Source organism: Mesoplodon densirostris, chromosome 3 (genome assembly GCF_025265405.1).
Source record: "Mesoplodon densirostris isolate mMesDen1 chromosome 3, mMesDen1 primary haplotype, whole genome shotgun sequence".
NCBI lineage: Eukaryota > Metazoa > Chordata > Mammalia > Artiodactyla > Ziphiidae > Mesoplodon > Mesoplodon densirostris.
The window spans coordinates 9,565,750-9,589,418 of record NC_082663.1 but is presented as its reverse complement, the minus strand read 5'-3'; the positions used below and the strand labels follow the sequence as shown (position 1 = coordinate 9,589,418).

Genomic DNA, 23,669 nt, shown 5'->3' with positions numbered 1-23,669 from the left:
CTTTCATAGTCCTCCCTCTAGTCTGTTAGCACCAGAGGCTTACCTGCCCACCAGCCAGTCAGCCCCAGTCCCGGGACCCCCTACATCGAGCAGCCAGCTGTGTCAGGACCCAGCCCTGCCCACCAGCAAGCCAGCAGCCTCCACACAAGGCAGGGCCTGGCAGCCAACCGGACCAGGGTCCAGCCCCCCTACCAGTGCACCCACAGTAGTTCGCCCTACCACAAAAGAAGGACCCACACAGACCACAAAGGGGTCACCCCTAGAGCATACATCTCTGTGACCAGAGGAGAGAGGGCTGTTGGGCCCCATGGGACATCTCCTACATAAGACCACTTCTCCAAGATCAGGAAATAACAGACCTACTTGACACATAGAAATAAAAACAGAGAATAAAGCAAAGTGCCAGAGGAATATGTTACAAATAAAGGAAAACTAAAACTCCAGAAGAAGAACTAAGTGAAATAGAAATAAACAATCCACCCATAAAGAGTTCAAGGTAATGATCAAAAAGATGCTCAGGAGAAGAATGAACACAGTGAGAAGTTTAACAGAGAGTTGGAAACTATAAAGAAGAACCAAACAGAACTGAAGAATACAATAACTGAAATAAAAAAATATACACTAGAAAGAATCAATAGTAGATTAGATGATACAGAGGAATGGATCAGCAGACTGGAAGACAGAATAGAGGAATTCAACCAAGCTCACCAAATACAAGAAAAATTTTTAAATGAGGATAGTTTAAGATACCTTTGGAACAACATTAAGCATACTAATATTCGCATTGTAGGGGTCCAGAAGGAAAGAGAGAGAAAAGGGCAGAGAACTTGTTTGAAGGGATAATAGCTGAAAACTTCTCTAACCTGGGAAAGAAAAAAGACACCCAGGTCCAGGAAGTACAGCAAGTCCCAAACAAGATGAACCCAAAGAGGTCCTCACCAAGACACATTGTAATTAAGATGGAAAAAATTAAAGATAAAGAGAGAATCTTAAAAGCAGCAAGGGAAAAGCAACTAAGTATGTACAAGGGAACTCCCATAAGACTCTCAGCTGACTTTTCCACAGAAACTTTGCGGACCAGAAGAGAGTGACATGATATATTCACAGCGATGAAAGGAAAAAAACTTCTACAACCCAGAATACTCTATCCACCAAGATTGTCATTCAGATTTGAGTTTTACAGGCAAGAAAAAGCTAAAAGAGTTCAGCACCACTAAACCAGCTTTGCAAGAAATGTTAATGGGACTTCTCTAAGTGGAAAAGAAAAGACCACAAGTAGAAATATGAGAATTACCAAAGGAAAAATGTCATTGATAAATATACAGTAAAGGTAGTAGATAGGGCTTCGCTGGTGGTGCAGTGGTTGAGAGTCCACCTGCTAATGCAGGGGATGCGGGTTCATGCCCCAGTCTGGGAAGATCCCACATGCCGTAGAGCGGCTGGGCCCATGAGCCATGGCCACTGAGCCTGTGCGTCCAGAGCCTGTGCTCTGCAACAGGAGAGGCCACAACAGTGAGAGGCCCACGTAGCACACACACAAAAAAAAGGTAGTAGATAAACCACTTATAAAACCAGTAGGAATGTTAGAAAGCAGAAGTAATAAGATCATCTATAACCACAATAAGTAGTTAAGGGATATACAAAGCAAAAAAAGATACAAAATATGAAGTAAAATATATTAAATGTGGAGGAGGGAGATCAAGATGGTGGAGTAGCAGAAAACCAAGCCCACCTCCCCCCAAAAAACACATCAAATCATCTTCACGTGGAGCAACTCTACTGAAAACAACCTGGAGACTGGCAGAAAGGCTCTTCTTCAACCAAGTCTGTAAAGAAAGATACACATGGAGTCTGTATCTACAGAGGAAGGGAGGAGTTGTGGCTGGGTCAGGACCTGTGCCCTTAGCAAGGGACACAGAAGAAGAAGGAGATACCATGGCCTTAGAGATCCTCCCTGGGCGTCAAGGGGTTCAAGTCACACACTGAGCACCGCAGCCCTGGGGTCAGACACCAGGAAGACAAGTTGCCTTACATGGTTAAACACCAGTAGGATTTACAGAAGAAGAAAACAAGACTCGCTTGTTAACAGCCCATGCACAAACTTGCTTACTCCTGGGAATAGCTCAGAGGAAGCAGATTGAAAACTGTCTGGGGTTCTAGCTGGTTTACCAAGACCATGCCAGCCCACACTGGGCACCTGCTCCAGCCCCTCTTGCTCCAGTGCTGCTCTCCACTAGAGCGGAGGCCACCATGACCAAGGAGAGTGAGCATGCTTAGAGAGAACAGAGCCAGCTTGGACTAGACCCTCAGGGCTTCTGCTCCAGCCCCTGATAGGGTGGTAACTGCCACTGAGCACAGAAGAAGCCCTGTTTCACACTTGGCTCTGACTCTAACCCCTCCATCTCCAGCCATATCATCCAACAAGGTGGTAGCTGCCAGCACACCGCAGGGGAAGACGTGACCCCTGCTCACTTCAGATCCAGCTCTCCCACCACTGTGCCAGCTCTCTCTCCATCTACTGGGCACACACGCAGATGGCATAGGATGCTCCCACACAAGGATACCCCTTCAAGACTGGAATAGTCAGCTCCTGCACCTAATTTCATAGAGACAGAGAATGTTAAACAAAATGAGAAGACAGGAATATGTTTCAAACGAAAGCACAAGAGAAGACAGTGGAAAACAACCCTAATGAAACAGAGATAAATAGTTTACCAGACAAAGAGTTCAAAGCAATAGTAATAAGAATGCTAACTGAGCTCAGGAAGAGACTAGATGAACACAGTGAGAACTTTAACAAGGAACTGGAAAATATAAAAAATAACCAGTCAGACAAAGCTGCAGTCATCAAAACAGTACGGTACTGGCAGAAAAACAGACACATAGATCAATGGAACAGAATAGAAAGCCCAGAAATAAAACCCATGCACTTATGGTCAATTAATATATGACAAAGGAGGCAAGAATATATAATGGAGAAAAAAGACAGTCTCTTCAATAAGTGATGCTGGGAAAACTGAACAGCTACATGCAGAAGAATGAAACTAGAACATTCTCTAATACCATAAACAAAAATAAACCCAAAATGGATTAAAGACCTAAATGGAAGACCAGAAATCTGAAACTTCTAGAGGAAAACATAGGCAGGACACTCTTTGACATAAGTCATAGCAATATTTTGAGAGGTCTGTCTCCTCAGGCAAAGGAAACAAAAGCAAAAATAAACAAAAGGGACCTAATTAAACGTAAAAGCCTTTGCATAGCAAAGGGAACCATCAACAAAATGAAAAGACAACCTATTGAATATTCACAAATGATATAACCAACAAGGGGTTAATATCCAGTTGTATATATCCAAGATATATATATATATATATATATATATATATATATATATATATATATATATATATATATATATATATATATATATATATATATAACATACAACTCAATATCAGAAAAACAACCCAATTAAAAAATAGGCAGAAGACCTCAATAGGCATTTTTCCAAAGAAGACATACAGATGGCCAACAGGTGCATGAAAAGATGCTCAGCATCACTAATCATCAGGGAACTGCAAATCAAAACCACAATGAGATATCACATCACAGTTGTCAGAATGGCTGTCATCAAAAGGACAAAAATAACAAGGGTTGGCGAGGATGTGGAGGAAAGGGAACCCTCGTATGTTGTTCGTGGAAATGTAAATTGGTGCAGCCACTATGGAGAGCAGTATGGAGGGTCCTCAAAAAATTAACAATAGAACCACCATATGATCCAGCAATTCAAGTTCTGTATATTTTTCCAAAGAAAACAAAAACACTACTTAGAAAAAAATACATGCACCTCAATGTTCATTACAGCATTATTTACAATAGTCAGTATATGGAAACTGCCTAAGTATCTAACGATAGGTGAATGGATAATGAAGATGTGAGATAGATACATAGATATAGATATAGATATAGTGAGAGAGACAGAGACAGAGACTATTACTTGGCCATAAAAAAGAATAAAATCTTGTCATTTGCAATAATATGGATGGACCTAGAGGATATTATGCTAAGTGAAATAAGTCGGAGAAAGACAAATACCATATGATTTCACTTGTATGTGGAATCTAAAAAACAAAAGAATAAACATAACTAAACAGAAACAGACTCATAGATACAGAGAACAAACAGGTGGTTGCCAGAGAAGAGTGGGATGGTAGGGTTGGGGGGGTGAGTGAAATAGGTGAGGGAGATTAAAAGATACAAAATTCCAGTTGCAAAATAAACGAATCATAGGGATGAAATATACAGCACAGGGAATATCATCAATAATATTGTAATAACTTTGTGTAGTGACAGAGTTATCACGGTGGTTATTTTGTAATGTATACAGATATTAGATCACTAGGAACTAACAGAGTGCTGTAGGTCAATTATAATTCAGTTTTTCAAAAGAGACTAAAGTGTACCTATGTCTGTATCCATTAAAAGATCTAAAATTCTCTAAGTCAAAAGAATTTAATACATTTAGAGCATGATACTAGCATAAATGTGAAATCATTTAGCAACTGTCTATTTTAGTGAAAGAAAACATGTATATTACTTAAATACAGCTTATCTCTCATAGAGAAAAAATCTTGAAATTTATAAGAACTCTGTATTTTTTCTTTTAAAAGTATACGATATAACTAAGAGATTTTCAAACACAGCCAAAGTTGAATTCCAAGTCAGCAATAATGATAGTAAGAGTGACTGTTACTGTTTCCAGTAAGTAAATGGATGAAGACCACTTAAACGTAGTTGGTCTACATTGCAAACGTGAAGACCCAGGAAGATAGCAGACATTTAATTGATCATGTATTAGCATCCCATCATTTCATTTGCAGGTCCTCACACATCCATTCGCTCTGGCTTTCAAATCCAAGCTCAACCTGATCCCATCTAACCATCTGCTTACTTTGCATTTTAAACACTATTTTATGTCAGAAGCAGTTTTGATCTCAATTCAGATGTTCTCTTTGAGGGATCTGTGGGCCACTGCACCATGGGTCAGCTTCAAGGGTGGACTTCACCTTGGAGTCCTCATGAGTGGTTATGTCCTGCCCAACTCCAGGAGTCACCACATAGGCCAGGGGTCGGCCAACTGCAACCCACAAGCCAAATCCCCCCCCCCACCGCCCATTCTTGTAAGTAACACTTGATTAGAACACAGCCACTTCCATTATTTTGTCTATTATTTATGACTCCTTTCATCCTGCAATGGCAGAGTTGAGCAGCTGGAACCGAGACCATATGGCCCACAAATCACATAATATTTAGTATCTGACCCTTTACAGAAAAAGTGTGCCAGCTCTTGTGATCAGGCACAGTGTCACAGTACCCACTCAAGTTGTGCAGCTGTTGTGGGCCCAGCCCGTTGGAACAAAGAATCTGCAGGTAGTTAATAGTTGCCCTCACCACTAGTCAAAGTGACTTCCAAGAATTGGATCGAATTTAATCAACACGGATATATTGACCTAGTGCCTGTTCTGAGATGCAGGTTGGCACTGAACCAAAAGGTGAAATATTTAGCTATAGTTTCCTAGGGATTTCAAAGCCATGACTCGAAAAAAAATGGAAGAACCACTAGTCCAGAGGTTTTCATGACCTTACTTTCTCACTCTGATCCAGAGGACAGAATTTTAATTGCATGAAGGGCTTGGTTTATAGATGCTTATCCACACTCATCCCTCCATATAAATGTAAGGGAGTGTGTGTGCCAGTGTGTGCACACATCAGCTTCATGCCAGTCACTTGTGCTTGGCATCATCAGCAAACGGAAGGCAACTGCCTGTAACCACTCAGGTATATAGAGTCAACGCTATACGTGCTCTCACGCTTCAGTTGAGGAAATGAATATCTTTTTCCTCCTTACTTACTACACAGGTGTTAAACAACACTGCCATTAAAACCCTTTAATCTGGCCTTTCGTAGTCGCTATCCTTCTCTTCTTTCTGTTCCATTTTGTCGTCCAGCACTAAATCTGCATTCTGACTCTTGGGTTTGCATTTGCAATGCACAGCTCTTGGGTTTGCGTTTTGAAAATTCTTTGCCAAATTGCAGTGCCTTCCTGTCTCTCCCCTTCATGGGTATGTGGGTGAGAATGAGGTTGGAGACTGGTGACAGCCATCCCTTGTACTGTCCAGTGTGGAAAAAGAAAAAAGCCAGAAAAGCCATGAAGCTTTTATTCTTTTTATTCTTGCTGTTTCCCGACAAGTCAATTTGAAGCCCAGCTGTCCCCCTCACCATCTTGCGTGTCCTGTCTTTTCTTTATCAGACACTCTCCGAAGGTAATCAAGGCCGCGTCTCAGGTTTTGAACAGCATGTGGCAGTACCGAGATCTGAGGAGTCTCTACAAAAAGGTAAGGCTTGCTTTACCTTCTTGGCTCATTAGCTGCACACAGGCCCTGAGCCCAAAGACACCATATTTGGTCCTAACAAGATGTGTCATAGATACGAAGGTACCTCGTCTGAGAGTCTGAGCAATTGAAACACAGCTGAAACAAGAGATCAATGAAGAAGCCAAAGAAAAGGGTCATTAAGTGTCCCCTGAATATACACTAAGATTCATGAACTTCCTGGATTGGACAGACCAATAGCCATAGAGAAAATAAGCGTGTTTTCCTGAGCTTCTATATTGTATAATAGTCTAAAAAGTAATAATGAACAGAGGGATTTTGCCAAAAAAAAAAAAAAGCATCAACAAGAGTCAATAATAATGTAGTAATAAGTAGAGAGGAGACAGAAAAAATTGTACAAAGCAGTTCAGGAGGTTGAGAAGAATTGCAGCCCAGGAACATGGAGTAGAGACCCGACAGCCTGCCCCGTGTTCCTAGCCTGAGACCCTGACCTAGTTATGGATCAGGTTGAAGGGCTGATGATCTTAATGACAGCCGTCGATCATAGCAAGAGGCTGGGCATTCGTTCAGCAGACTCTCCCCAGGCCGGCAGGAATTTATATCATACATTTCAGAGGAGACTTCATCCCCAAAATGGTTTAAAAATAAACCTTAAGAGAAAAAGGTCACATCTAGACATTTTAGTTCTACACCTCATTCCCAAATGCTGCTAAACAGAAGCTGCATACTTTTCTTTTCTGCTTGGGAGGGGAGAGAGGCCTTTAACAACATCTCCCAGAAGTTGTCGTTTTGTTGTTACCAGACCAGCACATGTGAGTCGTTTAAAGGATCGGAGATCCCAGGATAGATTTGAGTTAACGAATGGGGCAGAGAACACCACTGACAGATTGGCAGGGAGAATAGCCTAGGCATCGACCTCCATAGGATTTCAGAAAACGTGAACAGGGCTTCCATCAACAGCTGCCCAAAGCACCTCCTTGCAGCCCCTGGCAGCCTGCATGGAGGAAGAGGGGGAGCTGAAAGTCATTGCCACCTTGGTCCCCAGCCTCCCAGTCTTGGGATCGGGAGGTGGGGTCACAGCAAGAGACTCACATTAGAGGGGGCAAGACCCATCTTGCCAGAGGGAAAATTTGTCACTTTCTAAGCCAGTGGGAAAAAGTAAATATTTAATACCGGTCCTACTAAGTTAGTCTATTTCTAGATTTCCCCGAGGTCTTTCTGTTTCCCATAAGCATTCATTACTTTGTACTTTCAAGTTTAGCCCATATATTTCAAAATTCTCTTTCAAGATTCTTCTGTTCCTTAAGAGGAAGTATGTTTAGGCTGAAACATTGCAAAATTAAGGGTTAGGGGAGTGTTCTGGATTAATTATATCCTTTCCTACGTATCTTGCTGTTCATCGAAAGTGTTTTGGGTTCCATTCTGTTTGAAATGCACATCCCAGCATCCCTACGTGGTTCCTTCCGGGACTCTTCCAGGAGACAAATGAATTCTCTCCCAGTACAGGATCCTTCAGCTAAACAGGCAGCCAGACATGAAGAACATGCTATAAATTAGAAAAGAGCTGGTCGTTCTGAATCGGTGGCTCCAGAAGTTCAATGAAATATTACTGCCTCAAATAAACTCCACTTTCCCTCAGATCACGAACATTTCTTTGCTGAAATGCACCTTCTCATACTTCTGTGCATTGAAGGGAAACGGCTTTTAGAGACTCTACAAGTTATTTGTTGAATAGTAGTATGACTTTTCCATCTTAGTTTTTTTCTGTGTTGGTAGTAGGGTTCAGAAAGTGTAATTGTCTCTCTCCATGAAAAAAAAAAAAAAAAGAATGTGTTGACAGAAATTTAATGGAGCTAAAACTCAAGAGCTAAAGAGGATTTAAAATGTGGTTCATGTGAGGAGACTCAAGAAAGACGGGCTGAAGAAGCTGATGGTGATGTTTTTCATTGACTCAGGATTTTAAAATATTGAGAAAGAGCTGTTCTTCTTCTTTTTTTTTTTTTTTTTTTGGTTGCATCGGGTTGCTGTGTGCGGGCTTCCTCTAGTTGCGGTGAGCAGGGGCTTCTCATTGCAGAGCACGGGCTCTAGGTGCACAGGCTTCAGTAGTTGCGGCACGTGGGCTCAGTAGTTGCAACACCTGGGCTTCAGTAGTTGTGGCTCGCAGGCTCTAGAGCGCAGGCTCAGTAGTCATGGTACACAGGCTTAGTTGCTTTGCGGCATGTGGGATCTTCCTGGACCTGGGCTCAAACCTGTGTCCCCTCCATTGGCAGGCCGATTCTTAACCACTGCACCACCAGGGAAGTCCCAAGAGATGTTCTTAATAACTTCCATATTATGCAGTCATGATATGGAATGAGGACTTTATGTTCAGTATAAGTGCTGCTAATAGCAAAGCTCAAAATGCACAGAAGCTTTTCTTTTTTGAAAGGTCCTTTGGTGAGAAAAACCAAATTCATTCATCCTTATGAACTGTTGTTAATCAGCAGGACAATAGATTTCCATTTTGTTCTTCATTGACAATTAATATATCATTTAAAAAATGCCTGATCCATGTCTTTTAATTATCCATGTTTCTAATCTATTTATTAAACACCTAGTATAGGCTTAGAAAAGGAAGAATTCCAAAGAAAACATGACACGTAGAGCAGCTACTGTGGATAAAAATGAAATATGGAACAACGATCGGCAAGTATGTTAGATTCAGAGTTATGTACCACAGGCTTACTGGATAAATTAAGAGCAGGAGAATTTTAGAGCAAAATCTTGAGTCTGTAGAGTGCTCATAAGTTAGGAGGTAAGAGGAAAGGGCATTATGTCTAAGAGGAAAAACATGAGTAGAGAGGTGGAAATTGAAATAAAAATGGCATATCTATGAGACAGAATTAAAGGCCCATCTGGCTTATTTCCTCCTAGGACCCAAGCACAGAGGCCAGAATCACAATTCATTAGCTCAGCTACTTTAGTTTACTTAGAAATCCATTTAATACATCAGAATATTCTTTTGGCCGGGAGTGCTGACCAAATTATGTTGGATTCCTGATACATTGTTAGCCAAAACATTTGCATTATCCAAATCTTCAACTTCAGGTAGTCCTGGACTTCTGATTTTCTCCCCTAAGGGAAAATAAGTAACTGAAGAAGAATGTTTTCACCAGCAGGCTAAATAATGCATCACGTTTTTGTATTTTTTTTAAACCAATCCTTAAGATTAGATAACCACAGAGAGAACTTTAAAATGTCTTTATCATCTGTACTGTATTTTTGCAGAGGATGTTTTCTAAAGGAAAAGAAGATGAGCCTTGGAACAGACTTGATAAAGGGATAAAAGAAAAGCAGGAGATCAAAAGTTCTTGACTGTTTTGAACATTGGTACTTTAAAAAAGGAGGTCACTGACATAGTAGAGTGATTATGTTTGACTATGGTATGGTCTGTTGGGACAACTCATTTTGGAAGGAGATAAATTTTCTGGGGGTGTGTATGTACAATTATTATAGAAATAATCTCTTATAAACCCTTATATAATACCTTAATCCTATGTACATCTCCAAAAAATCGTTTTTGGTTAGGATCCAGGCTAAGCCACTCTAACAGAGAGTCTCAAAAATACAGAAGCTCCAGCTAAACAGGTCTCTTTCCCTCTCATGGAACTGTAGCTGGTTAGGCAGGCGGTCCAGGGTCAGCAGGTAACCCTGGGACCCGTCTTGTTACTCTGCCTTGTACTAGGGTGTCATCCTTGCCTGTGTGGACACAGCTCCCTAGCTTAGCTCTTCCCCTCTCATTCCAGAGAGAGGATGAGTGAGGGCAAGTCATGCTCTTTGAAGCAAGCTGCAAACTCCTGCTCTCCTCCCAGGAGCAATAACTCAGTCATGTGGCCATGGCCAGGTACCCAGCTGTGGGGGAGGACAGGAAAAGTGGGCCGCCGTGATACCTGCTAAAACTTGGTAGCAGGAGGAAAGGGGTTATTTTACTAAAAGAAGAAAGACAGTATCAGCTCCAGTAGTCATTTGCTTTTGTTCAAATATCTTAAATATTCATCGTAATCGCTACCTAATGGGGCATTTTATTCCATTTCAGCATGACCATGATTTTTCAGAACTTCTTACATTAAGCAAAAATCTCCCTATCTGCAACAACTGCCCTCCAACCATATACTAAAAAGTCTAATTTCTTTTCTCTAGGATAGCCTTCCTGTTTTTGAAGTTAACCAACTCTGTACAAGGCCATCCCTTCTCAGTTGTAGGGATAGCAACATTTATTATTATTACAACTGTTGACTGAAAAAAATGCACAAGCTAAAAGTAAAAAGTTATGTTTTATTTGGTGTACAAAATTGAGGGCTTAAGCCTGGGACCCAGCATCTCAGCTCACTCTGAGAGACTGCTCCAAAGAGGTAAGAGAGGTGCCAGGATACACAGGAGTTTCTGTAACAAAGACCAGGTAGTCGGAACATCAAAAGGTTACTGCTAATTAAGGAAAAACAAACATCTCAAGTTAAGGAATTTAGCGCTTTTCCGTGTATGGGAAGATACAAGAGTCTGGGCTCACTGAAATCATTCCTTTGATCTGCACCTCAGCTCCCTGGGGCCAGTATCCTGTGCTTTCTCATCCTGAGCGTCCTCAGAGGGTAGCTGCAGCGGCTGACTGCTAGATGGAGGGCATCTTGCCTCCATCCTGAGTTCCCTCAGGGCTCACCGTCAGGGCGGCTATAATGTGATGGCTTGATGGCTGCAGCATCCTTTGCTTACTGATATGGCAGGCAATATTTTTCATTCACACAACTCATGCTCAGTTGTAATAGATCAACGTTTCCACGACCTTCACCATTGCTATCACTTTTTTCCACGTGCATGCAAGTTTGTCAGCATCCCTTTTGTAATGTAGCACCCCAAAATGAATATATTCTTCCAAGTTTATTTGCAGGAGAAGAAAGAGAATAATGAGACTATACTTGCCTGGTGCTGGGCACTGAACTTCAACTAATGAAACCTGGGAGTGTAGTAGTTCCTGGGAGGCTCATTGTCCTAGCTGGTGAAGTACAAAGAGCACAGGACTTAGAATCAAACAGCCAGAGTTTAAAGGCACAGCCCCGCCACTTACTAGAAGCATGACCTTGGGCAAGTTACGTGAGCCTCTCTGCCCATCAGTGCAGCAGCTGACTTTGGGCAGTCCTGTGGCCCATTCCTCAGAGGGACAGGGACGACTCACCAGGCCTCAGTCGGGTATCAGAGATGCGCTGGTGTTGTTTTGTATCCAGCTATCTGAACCTGGTGGGCAGGTTCCTGACATAGAGTCTCCAGAAAAGTAAATAACCTCTAAAAATGGTCTAAAATGGACCTCTATGCTGCCTTCCTTCTGCTTTATGTGTCAGAGCCTGGAACTTTCCTCAACCCTTGCATCCGAGAACCTTCACATCATTTCATGGAGACTGCAGGCATCTCCCCATCAGTCCCATTCCCATCCCTTGCTTTCCTCATCCGTGAGGTAAACGCCATACACCTGCCTGGCCACATCGCTGATGACCTCAAAGGGGACAGCGGTCATCTAAGAGCTTGGTCAGCTGGAGAGTCACATACCAGTGGGAGTTAACTGCTGTGAATCCTAGAACAGTTTTCATGCCGTTTGGCTGACAGATGTTCTTTGCCATCCTGTCCACAGGCAGCTGGACATTTGTATCCTAGTATTTCATTTCATCATTGTCATCGTTGTTCACCTTCACCTACATTTTCATGATTCCCTTTCTTTGTTCGTCTTCCCTCTTTCCAGCCCCTCGATGCCTAATCCAGTGCCCCCTTCCCACAGTCTTTCTCCTAAGCAGCTGTGCCAGCCAACGATACTGGCAATGTCTGCACAGCCCCAAAGCGAAGACTCTTGCATGGTGGGGTGTAGGTAAACCAAACTACACACATAGGATTTTGTAGGAAGCCCAGTAGTGACAATGAAAGTTGTCAGGGTTTTAGAGGTAGCTGGAACGCCTTTATTCCATTTTAGTGTGGAATTTGTGTACATGGCAGGTCGAGGATGCTGAAGACATGCTCGTTGGATTGAGGGTGGTTCAGAGGGTTGGAATGAGAAGGGGTGAGGTCAGGCCCTGGCTTAGGAAACAGCATGCCGTGTCCCTCCGATAAGAGGCCCTGCCGTGACCCTGTATGTTGATAGTTTGAAAATGTGATAAACAGCGTCACTCGCAGAAAGTCTCCCGACTCCCCATGACACCATTGTCCCCTGAGTTGCCTCAGGCTCTCTGGTTGTCCCTCCTCCATCCTTTATAGGCTCATCTTCTTGTTCATTCCCTAAATGTTGGTGTCACTCAGGGCTCTGTGTTTAGATCTTTCTCATCTCGCACACGGCCTCTTGCTGGGTGTCTGGAGCCCTTCCTTGGGTTCAGTTACCAGACACGTGTAGTGGTCTCCCGCAACTCTTTCTCCAGGCCCGGCCTCTCCATATATCTAGCCATCTGCTAGATGACCTACTCAGATGCCTGCAGCACCTCACATGAACCCACTGTTCCTGGATCTGGCTCCTCTCCCTGCGTTCTCTGATCACAGCCCTCCACCTGTCACCCTAGCCAGGACCCAGGAACCACCACTGGCTCTTTCCTCTCCTTCACACATCTGCGTCGAACCCACCAGAAAACCCCAATCTTCTGTCTCCATCCATCTCTCTCCACGGTCATGGCCATGAAAAGCTGCTTCCATCTTCTGGATTATCAACCCCCATCCTAACTGGTCTCTGCGCCTTCTGGCTTCCTCCACTCCTGTCAGTTCTCCAGAGGGCAGCCGGGGTGAACTTCCTAAAAAGCACATCTGATTAAATTACTACTGCACCTCTCAGTGGCTCCCACTGCCCACAGGAAGAAATCCAGACATCTTACCGCAGCCCGTGAGACCTTTCAGGTGCAGCCGCAGCCTAGCTCTCCATTTAATCCCTGTCTCTGACTGCACTCAGCCACCAGCTGTACCTAACTTCTGTGCTTCCAGTTCCCTCTCCCTCCTTCTCTCCCACCCTGTGGAGCATTTCCAAACATCTGTACCCCACCTTCCACCCTACCTGCCTCCTGAATATTTTTTTTAATATCACCTCCCGTGAAAATCACTTTTCCAACCTCTTCACCACATTTGAATTAAGATCATTCCATCTGAAATAATTGTAAAGCAAATTAATTTAGATGAATGATAACTGAATCACTTTGTTGTACACTGGAAATGAACACAACATTGTAAATCAACAATACTTCAATAAAAAGAAATAAATTTTCAATTCAAACTTTTAAAGAATGACTTTTAAGCATCATAAAGAGCATGAACTTAGAGCTAAAAATTGTGCAACATAATGGTGCTATAATATTTAATAACTAGATAAGATTTATTTGTACTTTTATAGAAAAAACAATTTTCCTCCTTGGTTCAGATATTAATTTGGGGAGGATGTGTATTACAAACTTACATTACAAGTCATTTCTTCATAGAAATTGCAGTGAGACTTGCCCCGAACTGTAGCATAATTAATGTCAACTCCTAATGAACAGAATTCTGAATGGATACCTTAAATATATATTATACAAAATGAACAAATGCTCCCTGAAAAAGACTGTGTAACTATGTGCTCAAAAACAAGGATGAAGTAAATGAAATAAGTTAAATGAAGCATGTCTACATCTTTTGCAGAAATAATGTAGATGGTTTAACTTTTTTAAAAATTGCAGTTTAGGGACTTCCCTGGTGGCACAGTGGTTAAGAATCCTCCTGCCAATGCAGGGGACACGGGTTCGAGCCCTGGTCTAGGAAGATCCCATATGCCGCAGAGCAAATAAGCCCATGCACCACAACTACTGAGCCTGTGCTCTAGAGCCCATGAGTCACAACTGCTGAGCCCACGTGCCACAACTAATGAAGCCCTCACACCTAGAGCCCGTGGTCCACAACAAGAGAAGCCACCACAATGAGAAACCTGCACACCGCAATGAGGACTCAACGCAGCCAAAAATAAATTTTAAAAAAATAAATTTATTTTAAAAAATTGCAGTTCATACTTACTTTGATTTCTCTGTTTCTGTGAACTTCCAAATTTCCCTCTTGGCTACCAGTGTCCGTGAAGGTTGCCAATGCAGCCATCAGCTTAATGACAAGAAAAATTGACGTTTATCTCATTCCCAGCCAGTACAGATCACTGCTGGTTTTCGTGAGACGTTAGATCCAAGACCAATATAGTGGGGCTTCCTAAACACAAATTCCATTAACAGGCTTTGGTTTTAAAATTGGCATGGACCATTTTGCTTTCAAATGTTATTTACATAGCAGTCACTTAAAATGTAAGCTTGTTTATCACTTGAACTCAGACTTGAACAAGATTTAGCATATGATTCTTAGGCTTTGAATGAAAATCTTCTTTCAATTCTAGTTAAATAGTTCTATGTTAATGTTTAATTATCAGAAATGCAAACAAGATCTTCACATTTGCTCTCATGTTGGGGCAAAGTAACCTCTTATTAAAGAATTACAGCCAGCAGGCCTGAATGTTGCACTGGATGGTGGTTAATTCCTACCTGGTCGTGGTCGGCCCCTAGGTCAAGGTGCCAGCCAGGAGGTCCCCTGCCAACTCCCATGACAATCTGCCTTATGTAGGACATGTTCCTAGAGTCCCAGGGTGACCATGCCAGCCCAGCACAGCAGCTTTTTGTCCTTCCCCGCCTCCCAGCTGCACCTTCAGAAAAGCACTGGTCTCTGGATCTCACTGGGACTCAGCGGGTGAGGCCCCTCTGCCCCAGCAAAGACCCTTGGGAACTCCAGACCACGCTAGAAGGTTCTGAGAAAAGCCACAATAGCAACATGGAGTCATCCCAGGCCATCCTGTGTGATACCATGAGAACCCTTCTCAGGGTGACGGATCTACGGGAAGTCGTGGAGCTCCAGGTACAATGAATCTGCTCTGTCCTCTGAGGCACAGACGTGTCCTGAGATGGAGTGAAGAAGTAGCAGGAAGCCTCAGGGCATCAGGGTGAGAACGCCTCTGAGCACTGGGAACCAGAAGACGGTGATGTTAACTGAGGGGGCGCCACCTCTGTTCTGCTGTCTTGCTTCTCCATGGGCTGCTCGCCAAGAAAACATGCTGAGTCTTTAAAATAGACCCTGCAAAGTCATTATGAAAAGGGACAGGGTGGTCCCTATTGTCAAGTAGACAATTTGTCCAGTGTTCCGCTTATAATGCTGAGGCTCATTATTTTGCTCTAAGTATCTCAAAGGGCTTCAGAGAGAACAGCATCTACTCAACCACTCTATGAGCGAATTAAAATCCTTCATTCATAAATGCAGGGATCAAATCAAAGACAAATCAAAGGTCAGAATCCAACCAGTTGACAATCACCAGGCTCATTTTACCTCCACTAATAGCCGTGTCCCTGTGTTTCTACAGTTGTGTTCCTGTAGGGCACCCTATTCCCCTACCCACCACATGAAACGTTGGAACCTTGCACGTTGAGCTTGTCTCAAAGAATGCCCAACCACCTGTGCTTAAAACAGAAAAAGGTGATGTTTCTATGGATAGCGATATTGTATTCACTGTGGCCATTTGGATGAGAGAAACAAAGCATAAAACTAATCTTTAAAGATAGACTCTCAGGCTGTGGGTACCATTCAGCCAGTGAGTAATGAGCTTTGATGGGAGTGGAGTCATGCCCTTCACGGCCTGAATCACGCAGGACTCTCTTTTCTTACTGCCGTGGGATTCATTTCATTGGCCCTTGCCACTACTGCACTCACAAAACAAGAAATCAATAAGTAATTATGGATAGCGAGGGGGTTGCCTGCAGATTTCCTCAAACGTCCAAACTACAGTGGATGAGAGAGTGGACACAGCGCTCCGTGTTGTCTTTCGCTGCTCTCAGGAGACTGACCTCTATACCTAGATGAGCCAGTGGTCCTGATCCCTGTGAACTGAAGTCACATTTCATGCTTCACACCCCTCATCACCCTCACCTGCTGGATATTTAAAAAGCAATACTGGATTGCAGTGAGAACTAGAAAGATATTTTCAAATACTGTCAAGGAAAAAAACACAACATGATCAAAATTCAAAATTTTGATCTTTAAGCTTTGCAGCAAGAAGAGCAAGAAATAATTTTGTACTCGCTTTAGCATGTTGCCATTTTGAAAATTAAGAGATTTTTACTTGGGGAGTATCTAAGATGGTGATAGAAAGGTGGTAAATCCTCTATAGAAATGAATTAAATGACTGAATGTACAGCTGTCATTTTAGCAAGGAAATTGCTTACCAGGAATTTATTAATCTTTCTACTGTGCTGGAAAATTCTTTACAAAGAGATGACCGGAAAGATGTGAAGACTTTTGGCCAGACTCTTAAACAACCTGAGTGCAGTGTCCTCAAGACTCAAAATTGTAGCTCCTTGAGTTCTTTCTTTTCTAAATCACTGCGTGTCAAGCTGGGGTAGGAAACAAAAAGCCTGAGGTTAAACTCAGCTATGACACACATTCGCGTGTTGATTTTTGTATCGACAAATAAGGTCCTCCTTCATGAGGTCCCCTAACCTCTCTGAGACAATTCACAGACACTAATCATATGATATCTGTCCAAAAACAAAGGCACAAATGGGAACAAAAGTAAAAATCAATTGTGCAAAAGTGGAAATCGATGCACATGGCAGTTTCTAAACAAGAAGTGAGTAGTTAGAGCTGTTGTGGGACTGGACCTCCAAGTTGGGGAAAATCCTCGTGAGCGGTGTCCAAGCTGAATGTTTCCCTCCTGCCTCTGCTCTGCCAGGTGGCTTTACTGTAACATTTTAAATCAGAACCTCCGAAAATACCCCAGAGACAAAAGGCAGAGGAAAGAGATAGAATCAGGAGCTAGAAAACTCACTAAGCATTTTTTTTTCTTGGAAGTATGATTGATTTACAATGTCGTGTTAGTTTCAGGTGTACAGCAGGGTGATTCACTTATACATATATATACAGTTATATATATATATATATATATATATATATATATATGTATGTATACATACACATACGTACATATATATGTACATGTATGTATATTCTTGTTCAGATTCTTTTCCATATAGGTTATTACAAGATATTAAATGTAGTTTCCTATGCTCTACAGTAGGACCTTACCTTGTTGTTTGTCTCCTTTATATATATGAGTGTGTATCTGTTAATCCCAAACTCCTAATTTATACACTCCCCCTTTCCCCTTTGGTAAACATAGTTTGTTTTCCATGTCTATGAGCCTATTTCTGTTTTGTAAATAAGTTCATTTGCCTCATGTATTTAAATTCTACATATAAGTGATATCAAATGATATTTGTCTTTGTCTGACTTACTTCACTTAATATGATCATCTCTAAGTCCAGCCATGTTGCTGCAAATGGCATTATTTCATGCTTTTTTATGGCTGGGTAATATTCCATTGTATATATGCACCACATCTTCTTTATCCATTCACCTGTTGATGGGAGAGGTCAGATCTATCATCTATCCTTTAGGTTGCTTCCATGTCTTGGCTACTATAAACAGTGGCACTGTGAACATTGGGGTGTGTATCTCTTTTCAAATCAGAAAAAAAAACTCACTAAGTTTAATGTAAATCTACCACCATTCTTGTTATTTACTTTGGGCAGTTCATTCAAACTCACCCCACCTTTTCAGTGGATCCCAGTAGATGGGATGAACTACGTCTAAGAGAGCCTTCATTAGACTGGGGAGAAAGAACATGATCAATTTCTTCTCTCTTCCTACCTCCATCTGTCCCCCCGCCCTCTCAGAAACTGTTCCTTCCTATGTCCCAGTGCCACCCCCCCCAACCTCATCAGGCTCTGGCAGGGAAGGGGGATTAGCAGAGGAGAGAGAGAGCCCTGCCCATGCGGTTGTAGCCTGGCATTGGTATCCCGCCTATGACAGATGCCCACGTGCTGGCTCCTTGTCTCATGGGGGCAGTAGTGTAGTTTGCTCACTGGTACCAGCCTCCAACTGAGGACTCCTGGCCTGGACCTGGTCACCTCCAGTTAATTGCTCTGAACTCTCCATCCACCTCAGGCTTCTGCTACTCCACTGCACATAGACCAGAGTGGATATAGATTTTGCGCCCTGTAGGTTAGGTAGTTTGGGTAATCCTGTTTAAGAAGAATATGCTTTAATATAAAATTTCCTACAGGCCTTGGAGGGGGGTCATGCAGTGGACAGGCCTGAGACCTAAGCTTCTTAAGCTCCATGGTCGGTCCACCTCTGGCACTGAGTCTGTGCATCACCCTGATAATGGTACTGCAGACACCAGTCCCTGCAACCCCCAAACTCCAGAGAGCCTGTGGTCAAGCAGAATAAGGAGTTCACTTCCTGGGCTTCAGGAGAGGAAGGATGGGGAATGCCCAGCCCACTGACTGCCTCCGAGGAAACCTCCCCACTGTCATTCTCCACCCACTAGTGAATTCTCAGCCTAATCTTATATAATCTTATATGTCTTAATGCTGCAGAACCTTATTTTGTCCTCCACTTTCACAACTGTGAATGGATGATCTAAGTCTTTACTTTGAGGTTATATATGGAGCAATAGGTCATCTGGTATTCACTCCTTGGGACCTTAGCCAAAACACAGACAATGGAAGAAAATTATATCCACATCCTGTCGCAATACCTTGTTGCAGGTATTCAATTATCTTAAGTTGTCCACAAGTCTAATCAATTGTGTCTAACACATCCCAAATAAACATGGCTTTAAAACAAATTAATTGCTCTCTGTTAGTTTCCTATTGCTGCATTAGCATATTACAGCAAACTGAGTGGCTTCAAGAAACACAAATTCATGATCTTACAGTTCTCGAGGTCAGAAGTGCAAACTGGGTTTCACTGGGCTGAAATGAAAGTGTTGGTCCTGGATGCACCTCTTCCTGAAGCTGTCTAGAGAATCCATTTCCTTTTCCAGCTTCTGGAGGCTGCCACTCTCCTTGGCTGGTGGCCCCTTCCTCCATTTTCTAAGCCATCAGCATAGCTTCTTTGATTTTCTTTCTCTGCTTCTATGGTCACATCACCTTCTCTAAATGCCACCCTCTTGCATCTCTCTTTAAGGACCCTTGTGATTGCATTGGACCCACTCAGATAATTCGGAGTAATCTCCCTCTTTCAACATCTTTAACTTAATCACACCTGCAGAGTCCCTTTGCTATGTAAGGTAGCCTATCACAGGTTCTAGGTAACTAGGACATGGATATCTTTGGGGGGGGATGCATTATTTAGCTGGATCTCCATCACATACAAACTGCAAGGCAGGCTGGGACATGTGGTCCAGGTGTGTGTCTAGGAAGAAAAGTAAATGGATTTGTAGCAGGTCTGGCCATATCCTCCTCCCTTGCACGATCTCCTCCCGGGCTTCTCCACTGCCGCTCTCCCCTGGGTATTCTCTGAACTTGCAAGCCTCCATCTCAGTCTTTTTTTGCAGACTCCTGGTCTTCCCTGAGGCATCTTTGCTTTTCATCCTATACCGCCTAGTGGAGATGACCTCATCTGGCCCATGGTTGTTTTTTTGTTTGTTTTAATAAATTTATTTATTTATTTTTGGCTGTGTTGGGTCTTCGTTGCCGTGTGGGCTTTCTTTAATTGTGGCGAGCGGGGACTACTCTTCGTTGTGGTGTGTGGGCCTCTCATTGCCGTGACTTCTCTTGTTGCAGAGCACAGGCTCTAGGTGCATGGGCTTCAGTAGTTGTGGCATGTGGGCTCAGTAGTTGTGGCTCACAGGCTCTAGAGCGCAGGCTCAGTAGTGGTGGAACACGGGCTTAGTTGCTCCACAGCATGTGGGATCTTCCTGGACCAGGGCTCGAACCTGTGTCCCCTGCATTGGCAGGCAGATTCTTAACCACTGTGTCAGTGAGAAAGCCCCTGGCCCATGGTTTTTAAATACATTTGAAGGCCAATGGCATCCACATTTATTTCTCTGTGTGTTCCTCACTCCTGAACTCTAAGCTTACACATACACAACAACCCAGTGACATCTCCACTGAACTAGCACACAGGCTCTAACCTTCCACACATCTAACACGTACCTCTCAATATCTTCCCCAAATCTATTCTTCCTCCATTGTTGCCCATCTCTATAAAGAGCACCTAACCCACCTGGTTGTTCTTTCCAGAATTCCAGGAGTTACTTAATACCTCCTTTTTCCTTATCCTGCTACATTTGGCACCAAGCCCTGCTGATTCTATACTCTGAATATCTCTCAAATCCAGCTACCTCTCCCATCCTTATTTTCACATCATCTCTCCCTAGGCCTGATGAGATTGCTGCCTGCTTGGTGTCGTGGAATCTCCTTCACCATCTTCAGTCTCTTTTCCCTTAAAAATTCAGAATACACTTTTATAAATCCAAACCTGACCCAGTCAGTCTCCTGATTAAAACTTCTCAGTGGCTTCCAGTTTCTCTCACTTTCCTACCCTTCTCTCCAAGCTCACCTTCCTCAGCCTCAGTGCCTTTGCACTGCATGGGCAAAGATTCATTCCTCAGCCAAGAATGCCTTCCCTCCTCTCCCACCAAGCCTGGCTCTTTCAATCTCAGTTTGTCTCTTCCTCAAGGTAACCTCCCTCTCCAACTCTCCAAGGCTAGTAAAGTTCCCTCATAATAACCTGTGCCTTTTTCTTCCTGGCTCTTTCAGAAATGCAATGTGATATAATCCTATTTTAAACGTCCATCTCCCCTTTATCTTCCCCTCAGGAGCCATGCCTACCTCTGTCTCTGTTCTCGCCCTGGTACCCAGCACAGGTACTTATTAATGTTTATTAAACAAATCCAACCACGTAGCTGCCCCAGAGTTTAAGATCAACAGAGGGCTCATTCCATGACTCCACTTCCATTTCCATGGTTTAAGGCATTCTGAAGCAGAGCGGAATGTGCAGACATTGAGGTTGGGACCCAGGGTGATCTTTGAACTTGTTGGCCACTGATGAGTATAGATGCAAAATACCTGACTTTTCAAATGTCAGAATGACTTTGCTGCTAGAAGCCAGACATTTGGATTTGTCAACTTGAAGATGGGACTTTGTACAGTTTCACACCAAGTAACTTTGCAGCACTAGCTGGAACACAAAGGCCATTGTTAAAGATCATCCACATCAGATCTTTGTTTTAAGGCCTCCAAAGTGATGGCAGGGAAACAAAAGGCCTGAAACGGTCTTATTTCAATTTGCCAGGTGGTTTTCTGCATTCTGTTTGGCACCAGTTAACTACGGGTAGTTAACCATGATATACTTTCTTCGACCAAATTATATCAATTTCTTTCCAACTTGTCAAATCTTCTCAGTAATATTGTTTCTTTAGAATTAGTTCAATGGTAATAAATTGAATTCGTAAAATGGATTTACTCAGTATTTGCTTTTAAAAGATGGTACATACTGCAGAAGACTCTTATCCTTATGTATCCTATACCTTTAAGTAGCCAAATCAATTTAATTAAATTTATCCTTATGTATCCTATACTTTTAAGTAGCCAAATCAATTTAATTAAATTTAAAGAAGCACCAGAGCTGAAACAAACTAATGAAAGTAACCGGGTATGTCAGGTGATATTTACTTCTGCAAATACTTCCTTTTGGCCCTTAAGATTTAGTTTAAATATTTAACTCTAATAGCTTTTGGAATTGTTGATGGAATTAGTTTTAATGAATCTTTTAACAAACAATTTACCTTAAAAATAGATGGAAGCTTGTTTTATTATAGCCAAGAGGAGCTGTGGTTTCATCGACAGGCAAAGTCTGTCTTGGTCTTCAATCACACAGACTCTGAATATTCTATTTCCATGTTTTTCTCTATAATACCTTTTACTGAAGTAAGGAGGATGTTTGTATAACTACCTACCGCTAATTTGGAATCTTTTCTTTGTCTTCATGTGATTACATCAATAGGTTTATTCCACTTAAAAAATGACTGGAAAACTGGCACAATTTTGAGCAATCAAGTTTTCTTAAGTGAGCAGTATCTCAGCTGGTTACCTTTTTCAGCGGATGGCAACAACTCAGGTTTTAACTTTCATTTGAAAAATAGTTTCCTGACGAAGTGATTGAAGTACAAGCTGTTAAGTGTTCTAGTTTGAATGAGTGGATGAACTTGGTTTGCTTTAAGCCCCAAGGATTTTCACCACACTTTCTTTATATCTCAAGTCATCATAGCAAATTAGAATTGACAAGCTCTATGGGCCAAGAGACTCCAAGGACAGCGAACACAAAAAGTTTATATTTGTTACTTCAGAACTAAAGAGTCTCTGTATGCCTCCTGAGAAATCCTTGTTTAGATGCCAGATAAATCTTATCAAATTAAGGAAGCTCCAGAGCTGTTTTCAAAGAGAGAAAAAACATATACTGGCATAACAGTGTACTAGTATCTATTTCAGGGGCCAATTAATATTCTCAGTGGAAAGAACAACTATTCTCCATTTTCAACATTAATTATTTTCTGAAGCTTTTGTCCAAGTCAGAGATGTCACTTATCACTAGAAAAGATTTGTTACATCTAAATTCTAAGTATAGAAGATAAAACTTCCAAAACTCACTTTGAAAACAGAACTGCAAATGGAAACCTCCCCGTTTGTTTAACTTATCCATCACAGCTGTAGATATTCACTAACTTTGTCACTTTCCACCCCACCGTTGTCTAGTCACTGAAGGGCGCCTTTTTGAGAGGTCAGAAATCACAACATAAGTAACGTGAAATCCCATGCCCTGTTTGTTTGTTTTTTTAAAAAATTTTATTGGTGTATAGTTGATTTAAAATGTTGCATTAGTTTCTGCTGTACAGCAGGGTAAATCAGTTATACGTATACATATATCCACCCATGCCCTTTTAATCTCATCTCCTGAAGCACGTTGATGAAGCTTTGGTATTTAACCCCTTTTCTCTAGCCTCCCTCATCAGCAGATTCTCCAAACAGCCCTTGAGGTATTCACTCTTCCTCTCCACTTTCGCCCTAAACTCTTTGTGTGTGTGTGTGTGTGTGTGTGTGTGTGTGTGTGTGTGTGTGTTAGTTTCTGCTTTATAACAAAGTGAATCAGTTATACATATACATATGTTCCCATATCTCTTCCCTCTTGCATCTCCCCCCCTCCCACTCTCCCTATCCCACCACTCTAGGTGGTTACAAACCACCTAGCTGATCTCCCTATGCTATGCGGCTGCTTCCCACTAGCTATCTACCTTAAGTTTGGTAGTGTATATATGTCCATGCCTCTCTCTCACTTTGTCACAGCTTACCCTTCCCCCTCCCCATATCCTCAAGTCCATTCTCA

At 42.3% G+C, this 23,669-nt stretch overlaps 1 protein-coding gene across 3 annotated transcripts in view; it reads left to right on the top strand.

The window, feature by feature from the left end:
• CTNND2 (catenin delta 2) overlaps positions 1-23,669 on the top strand; it is a 968,406-nt gene that overhangs the window by 915,232 nt on the left and 29,505 nt on the right. For all 3 annotated transcript variants that reach the window (XM_060091588.1, XM_060091590.1, XM_060091589.1), the window contains one exon: positions 6,314-6,398. In XM_060091588.1, the coding sequence (XP_059947571.1) occupies positions 6,314-6,398 (85 nt within the window). The remainder of the gene's footprint in view (positions 1-6,313; positions 6,399-23,669) is intronic.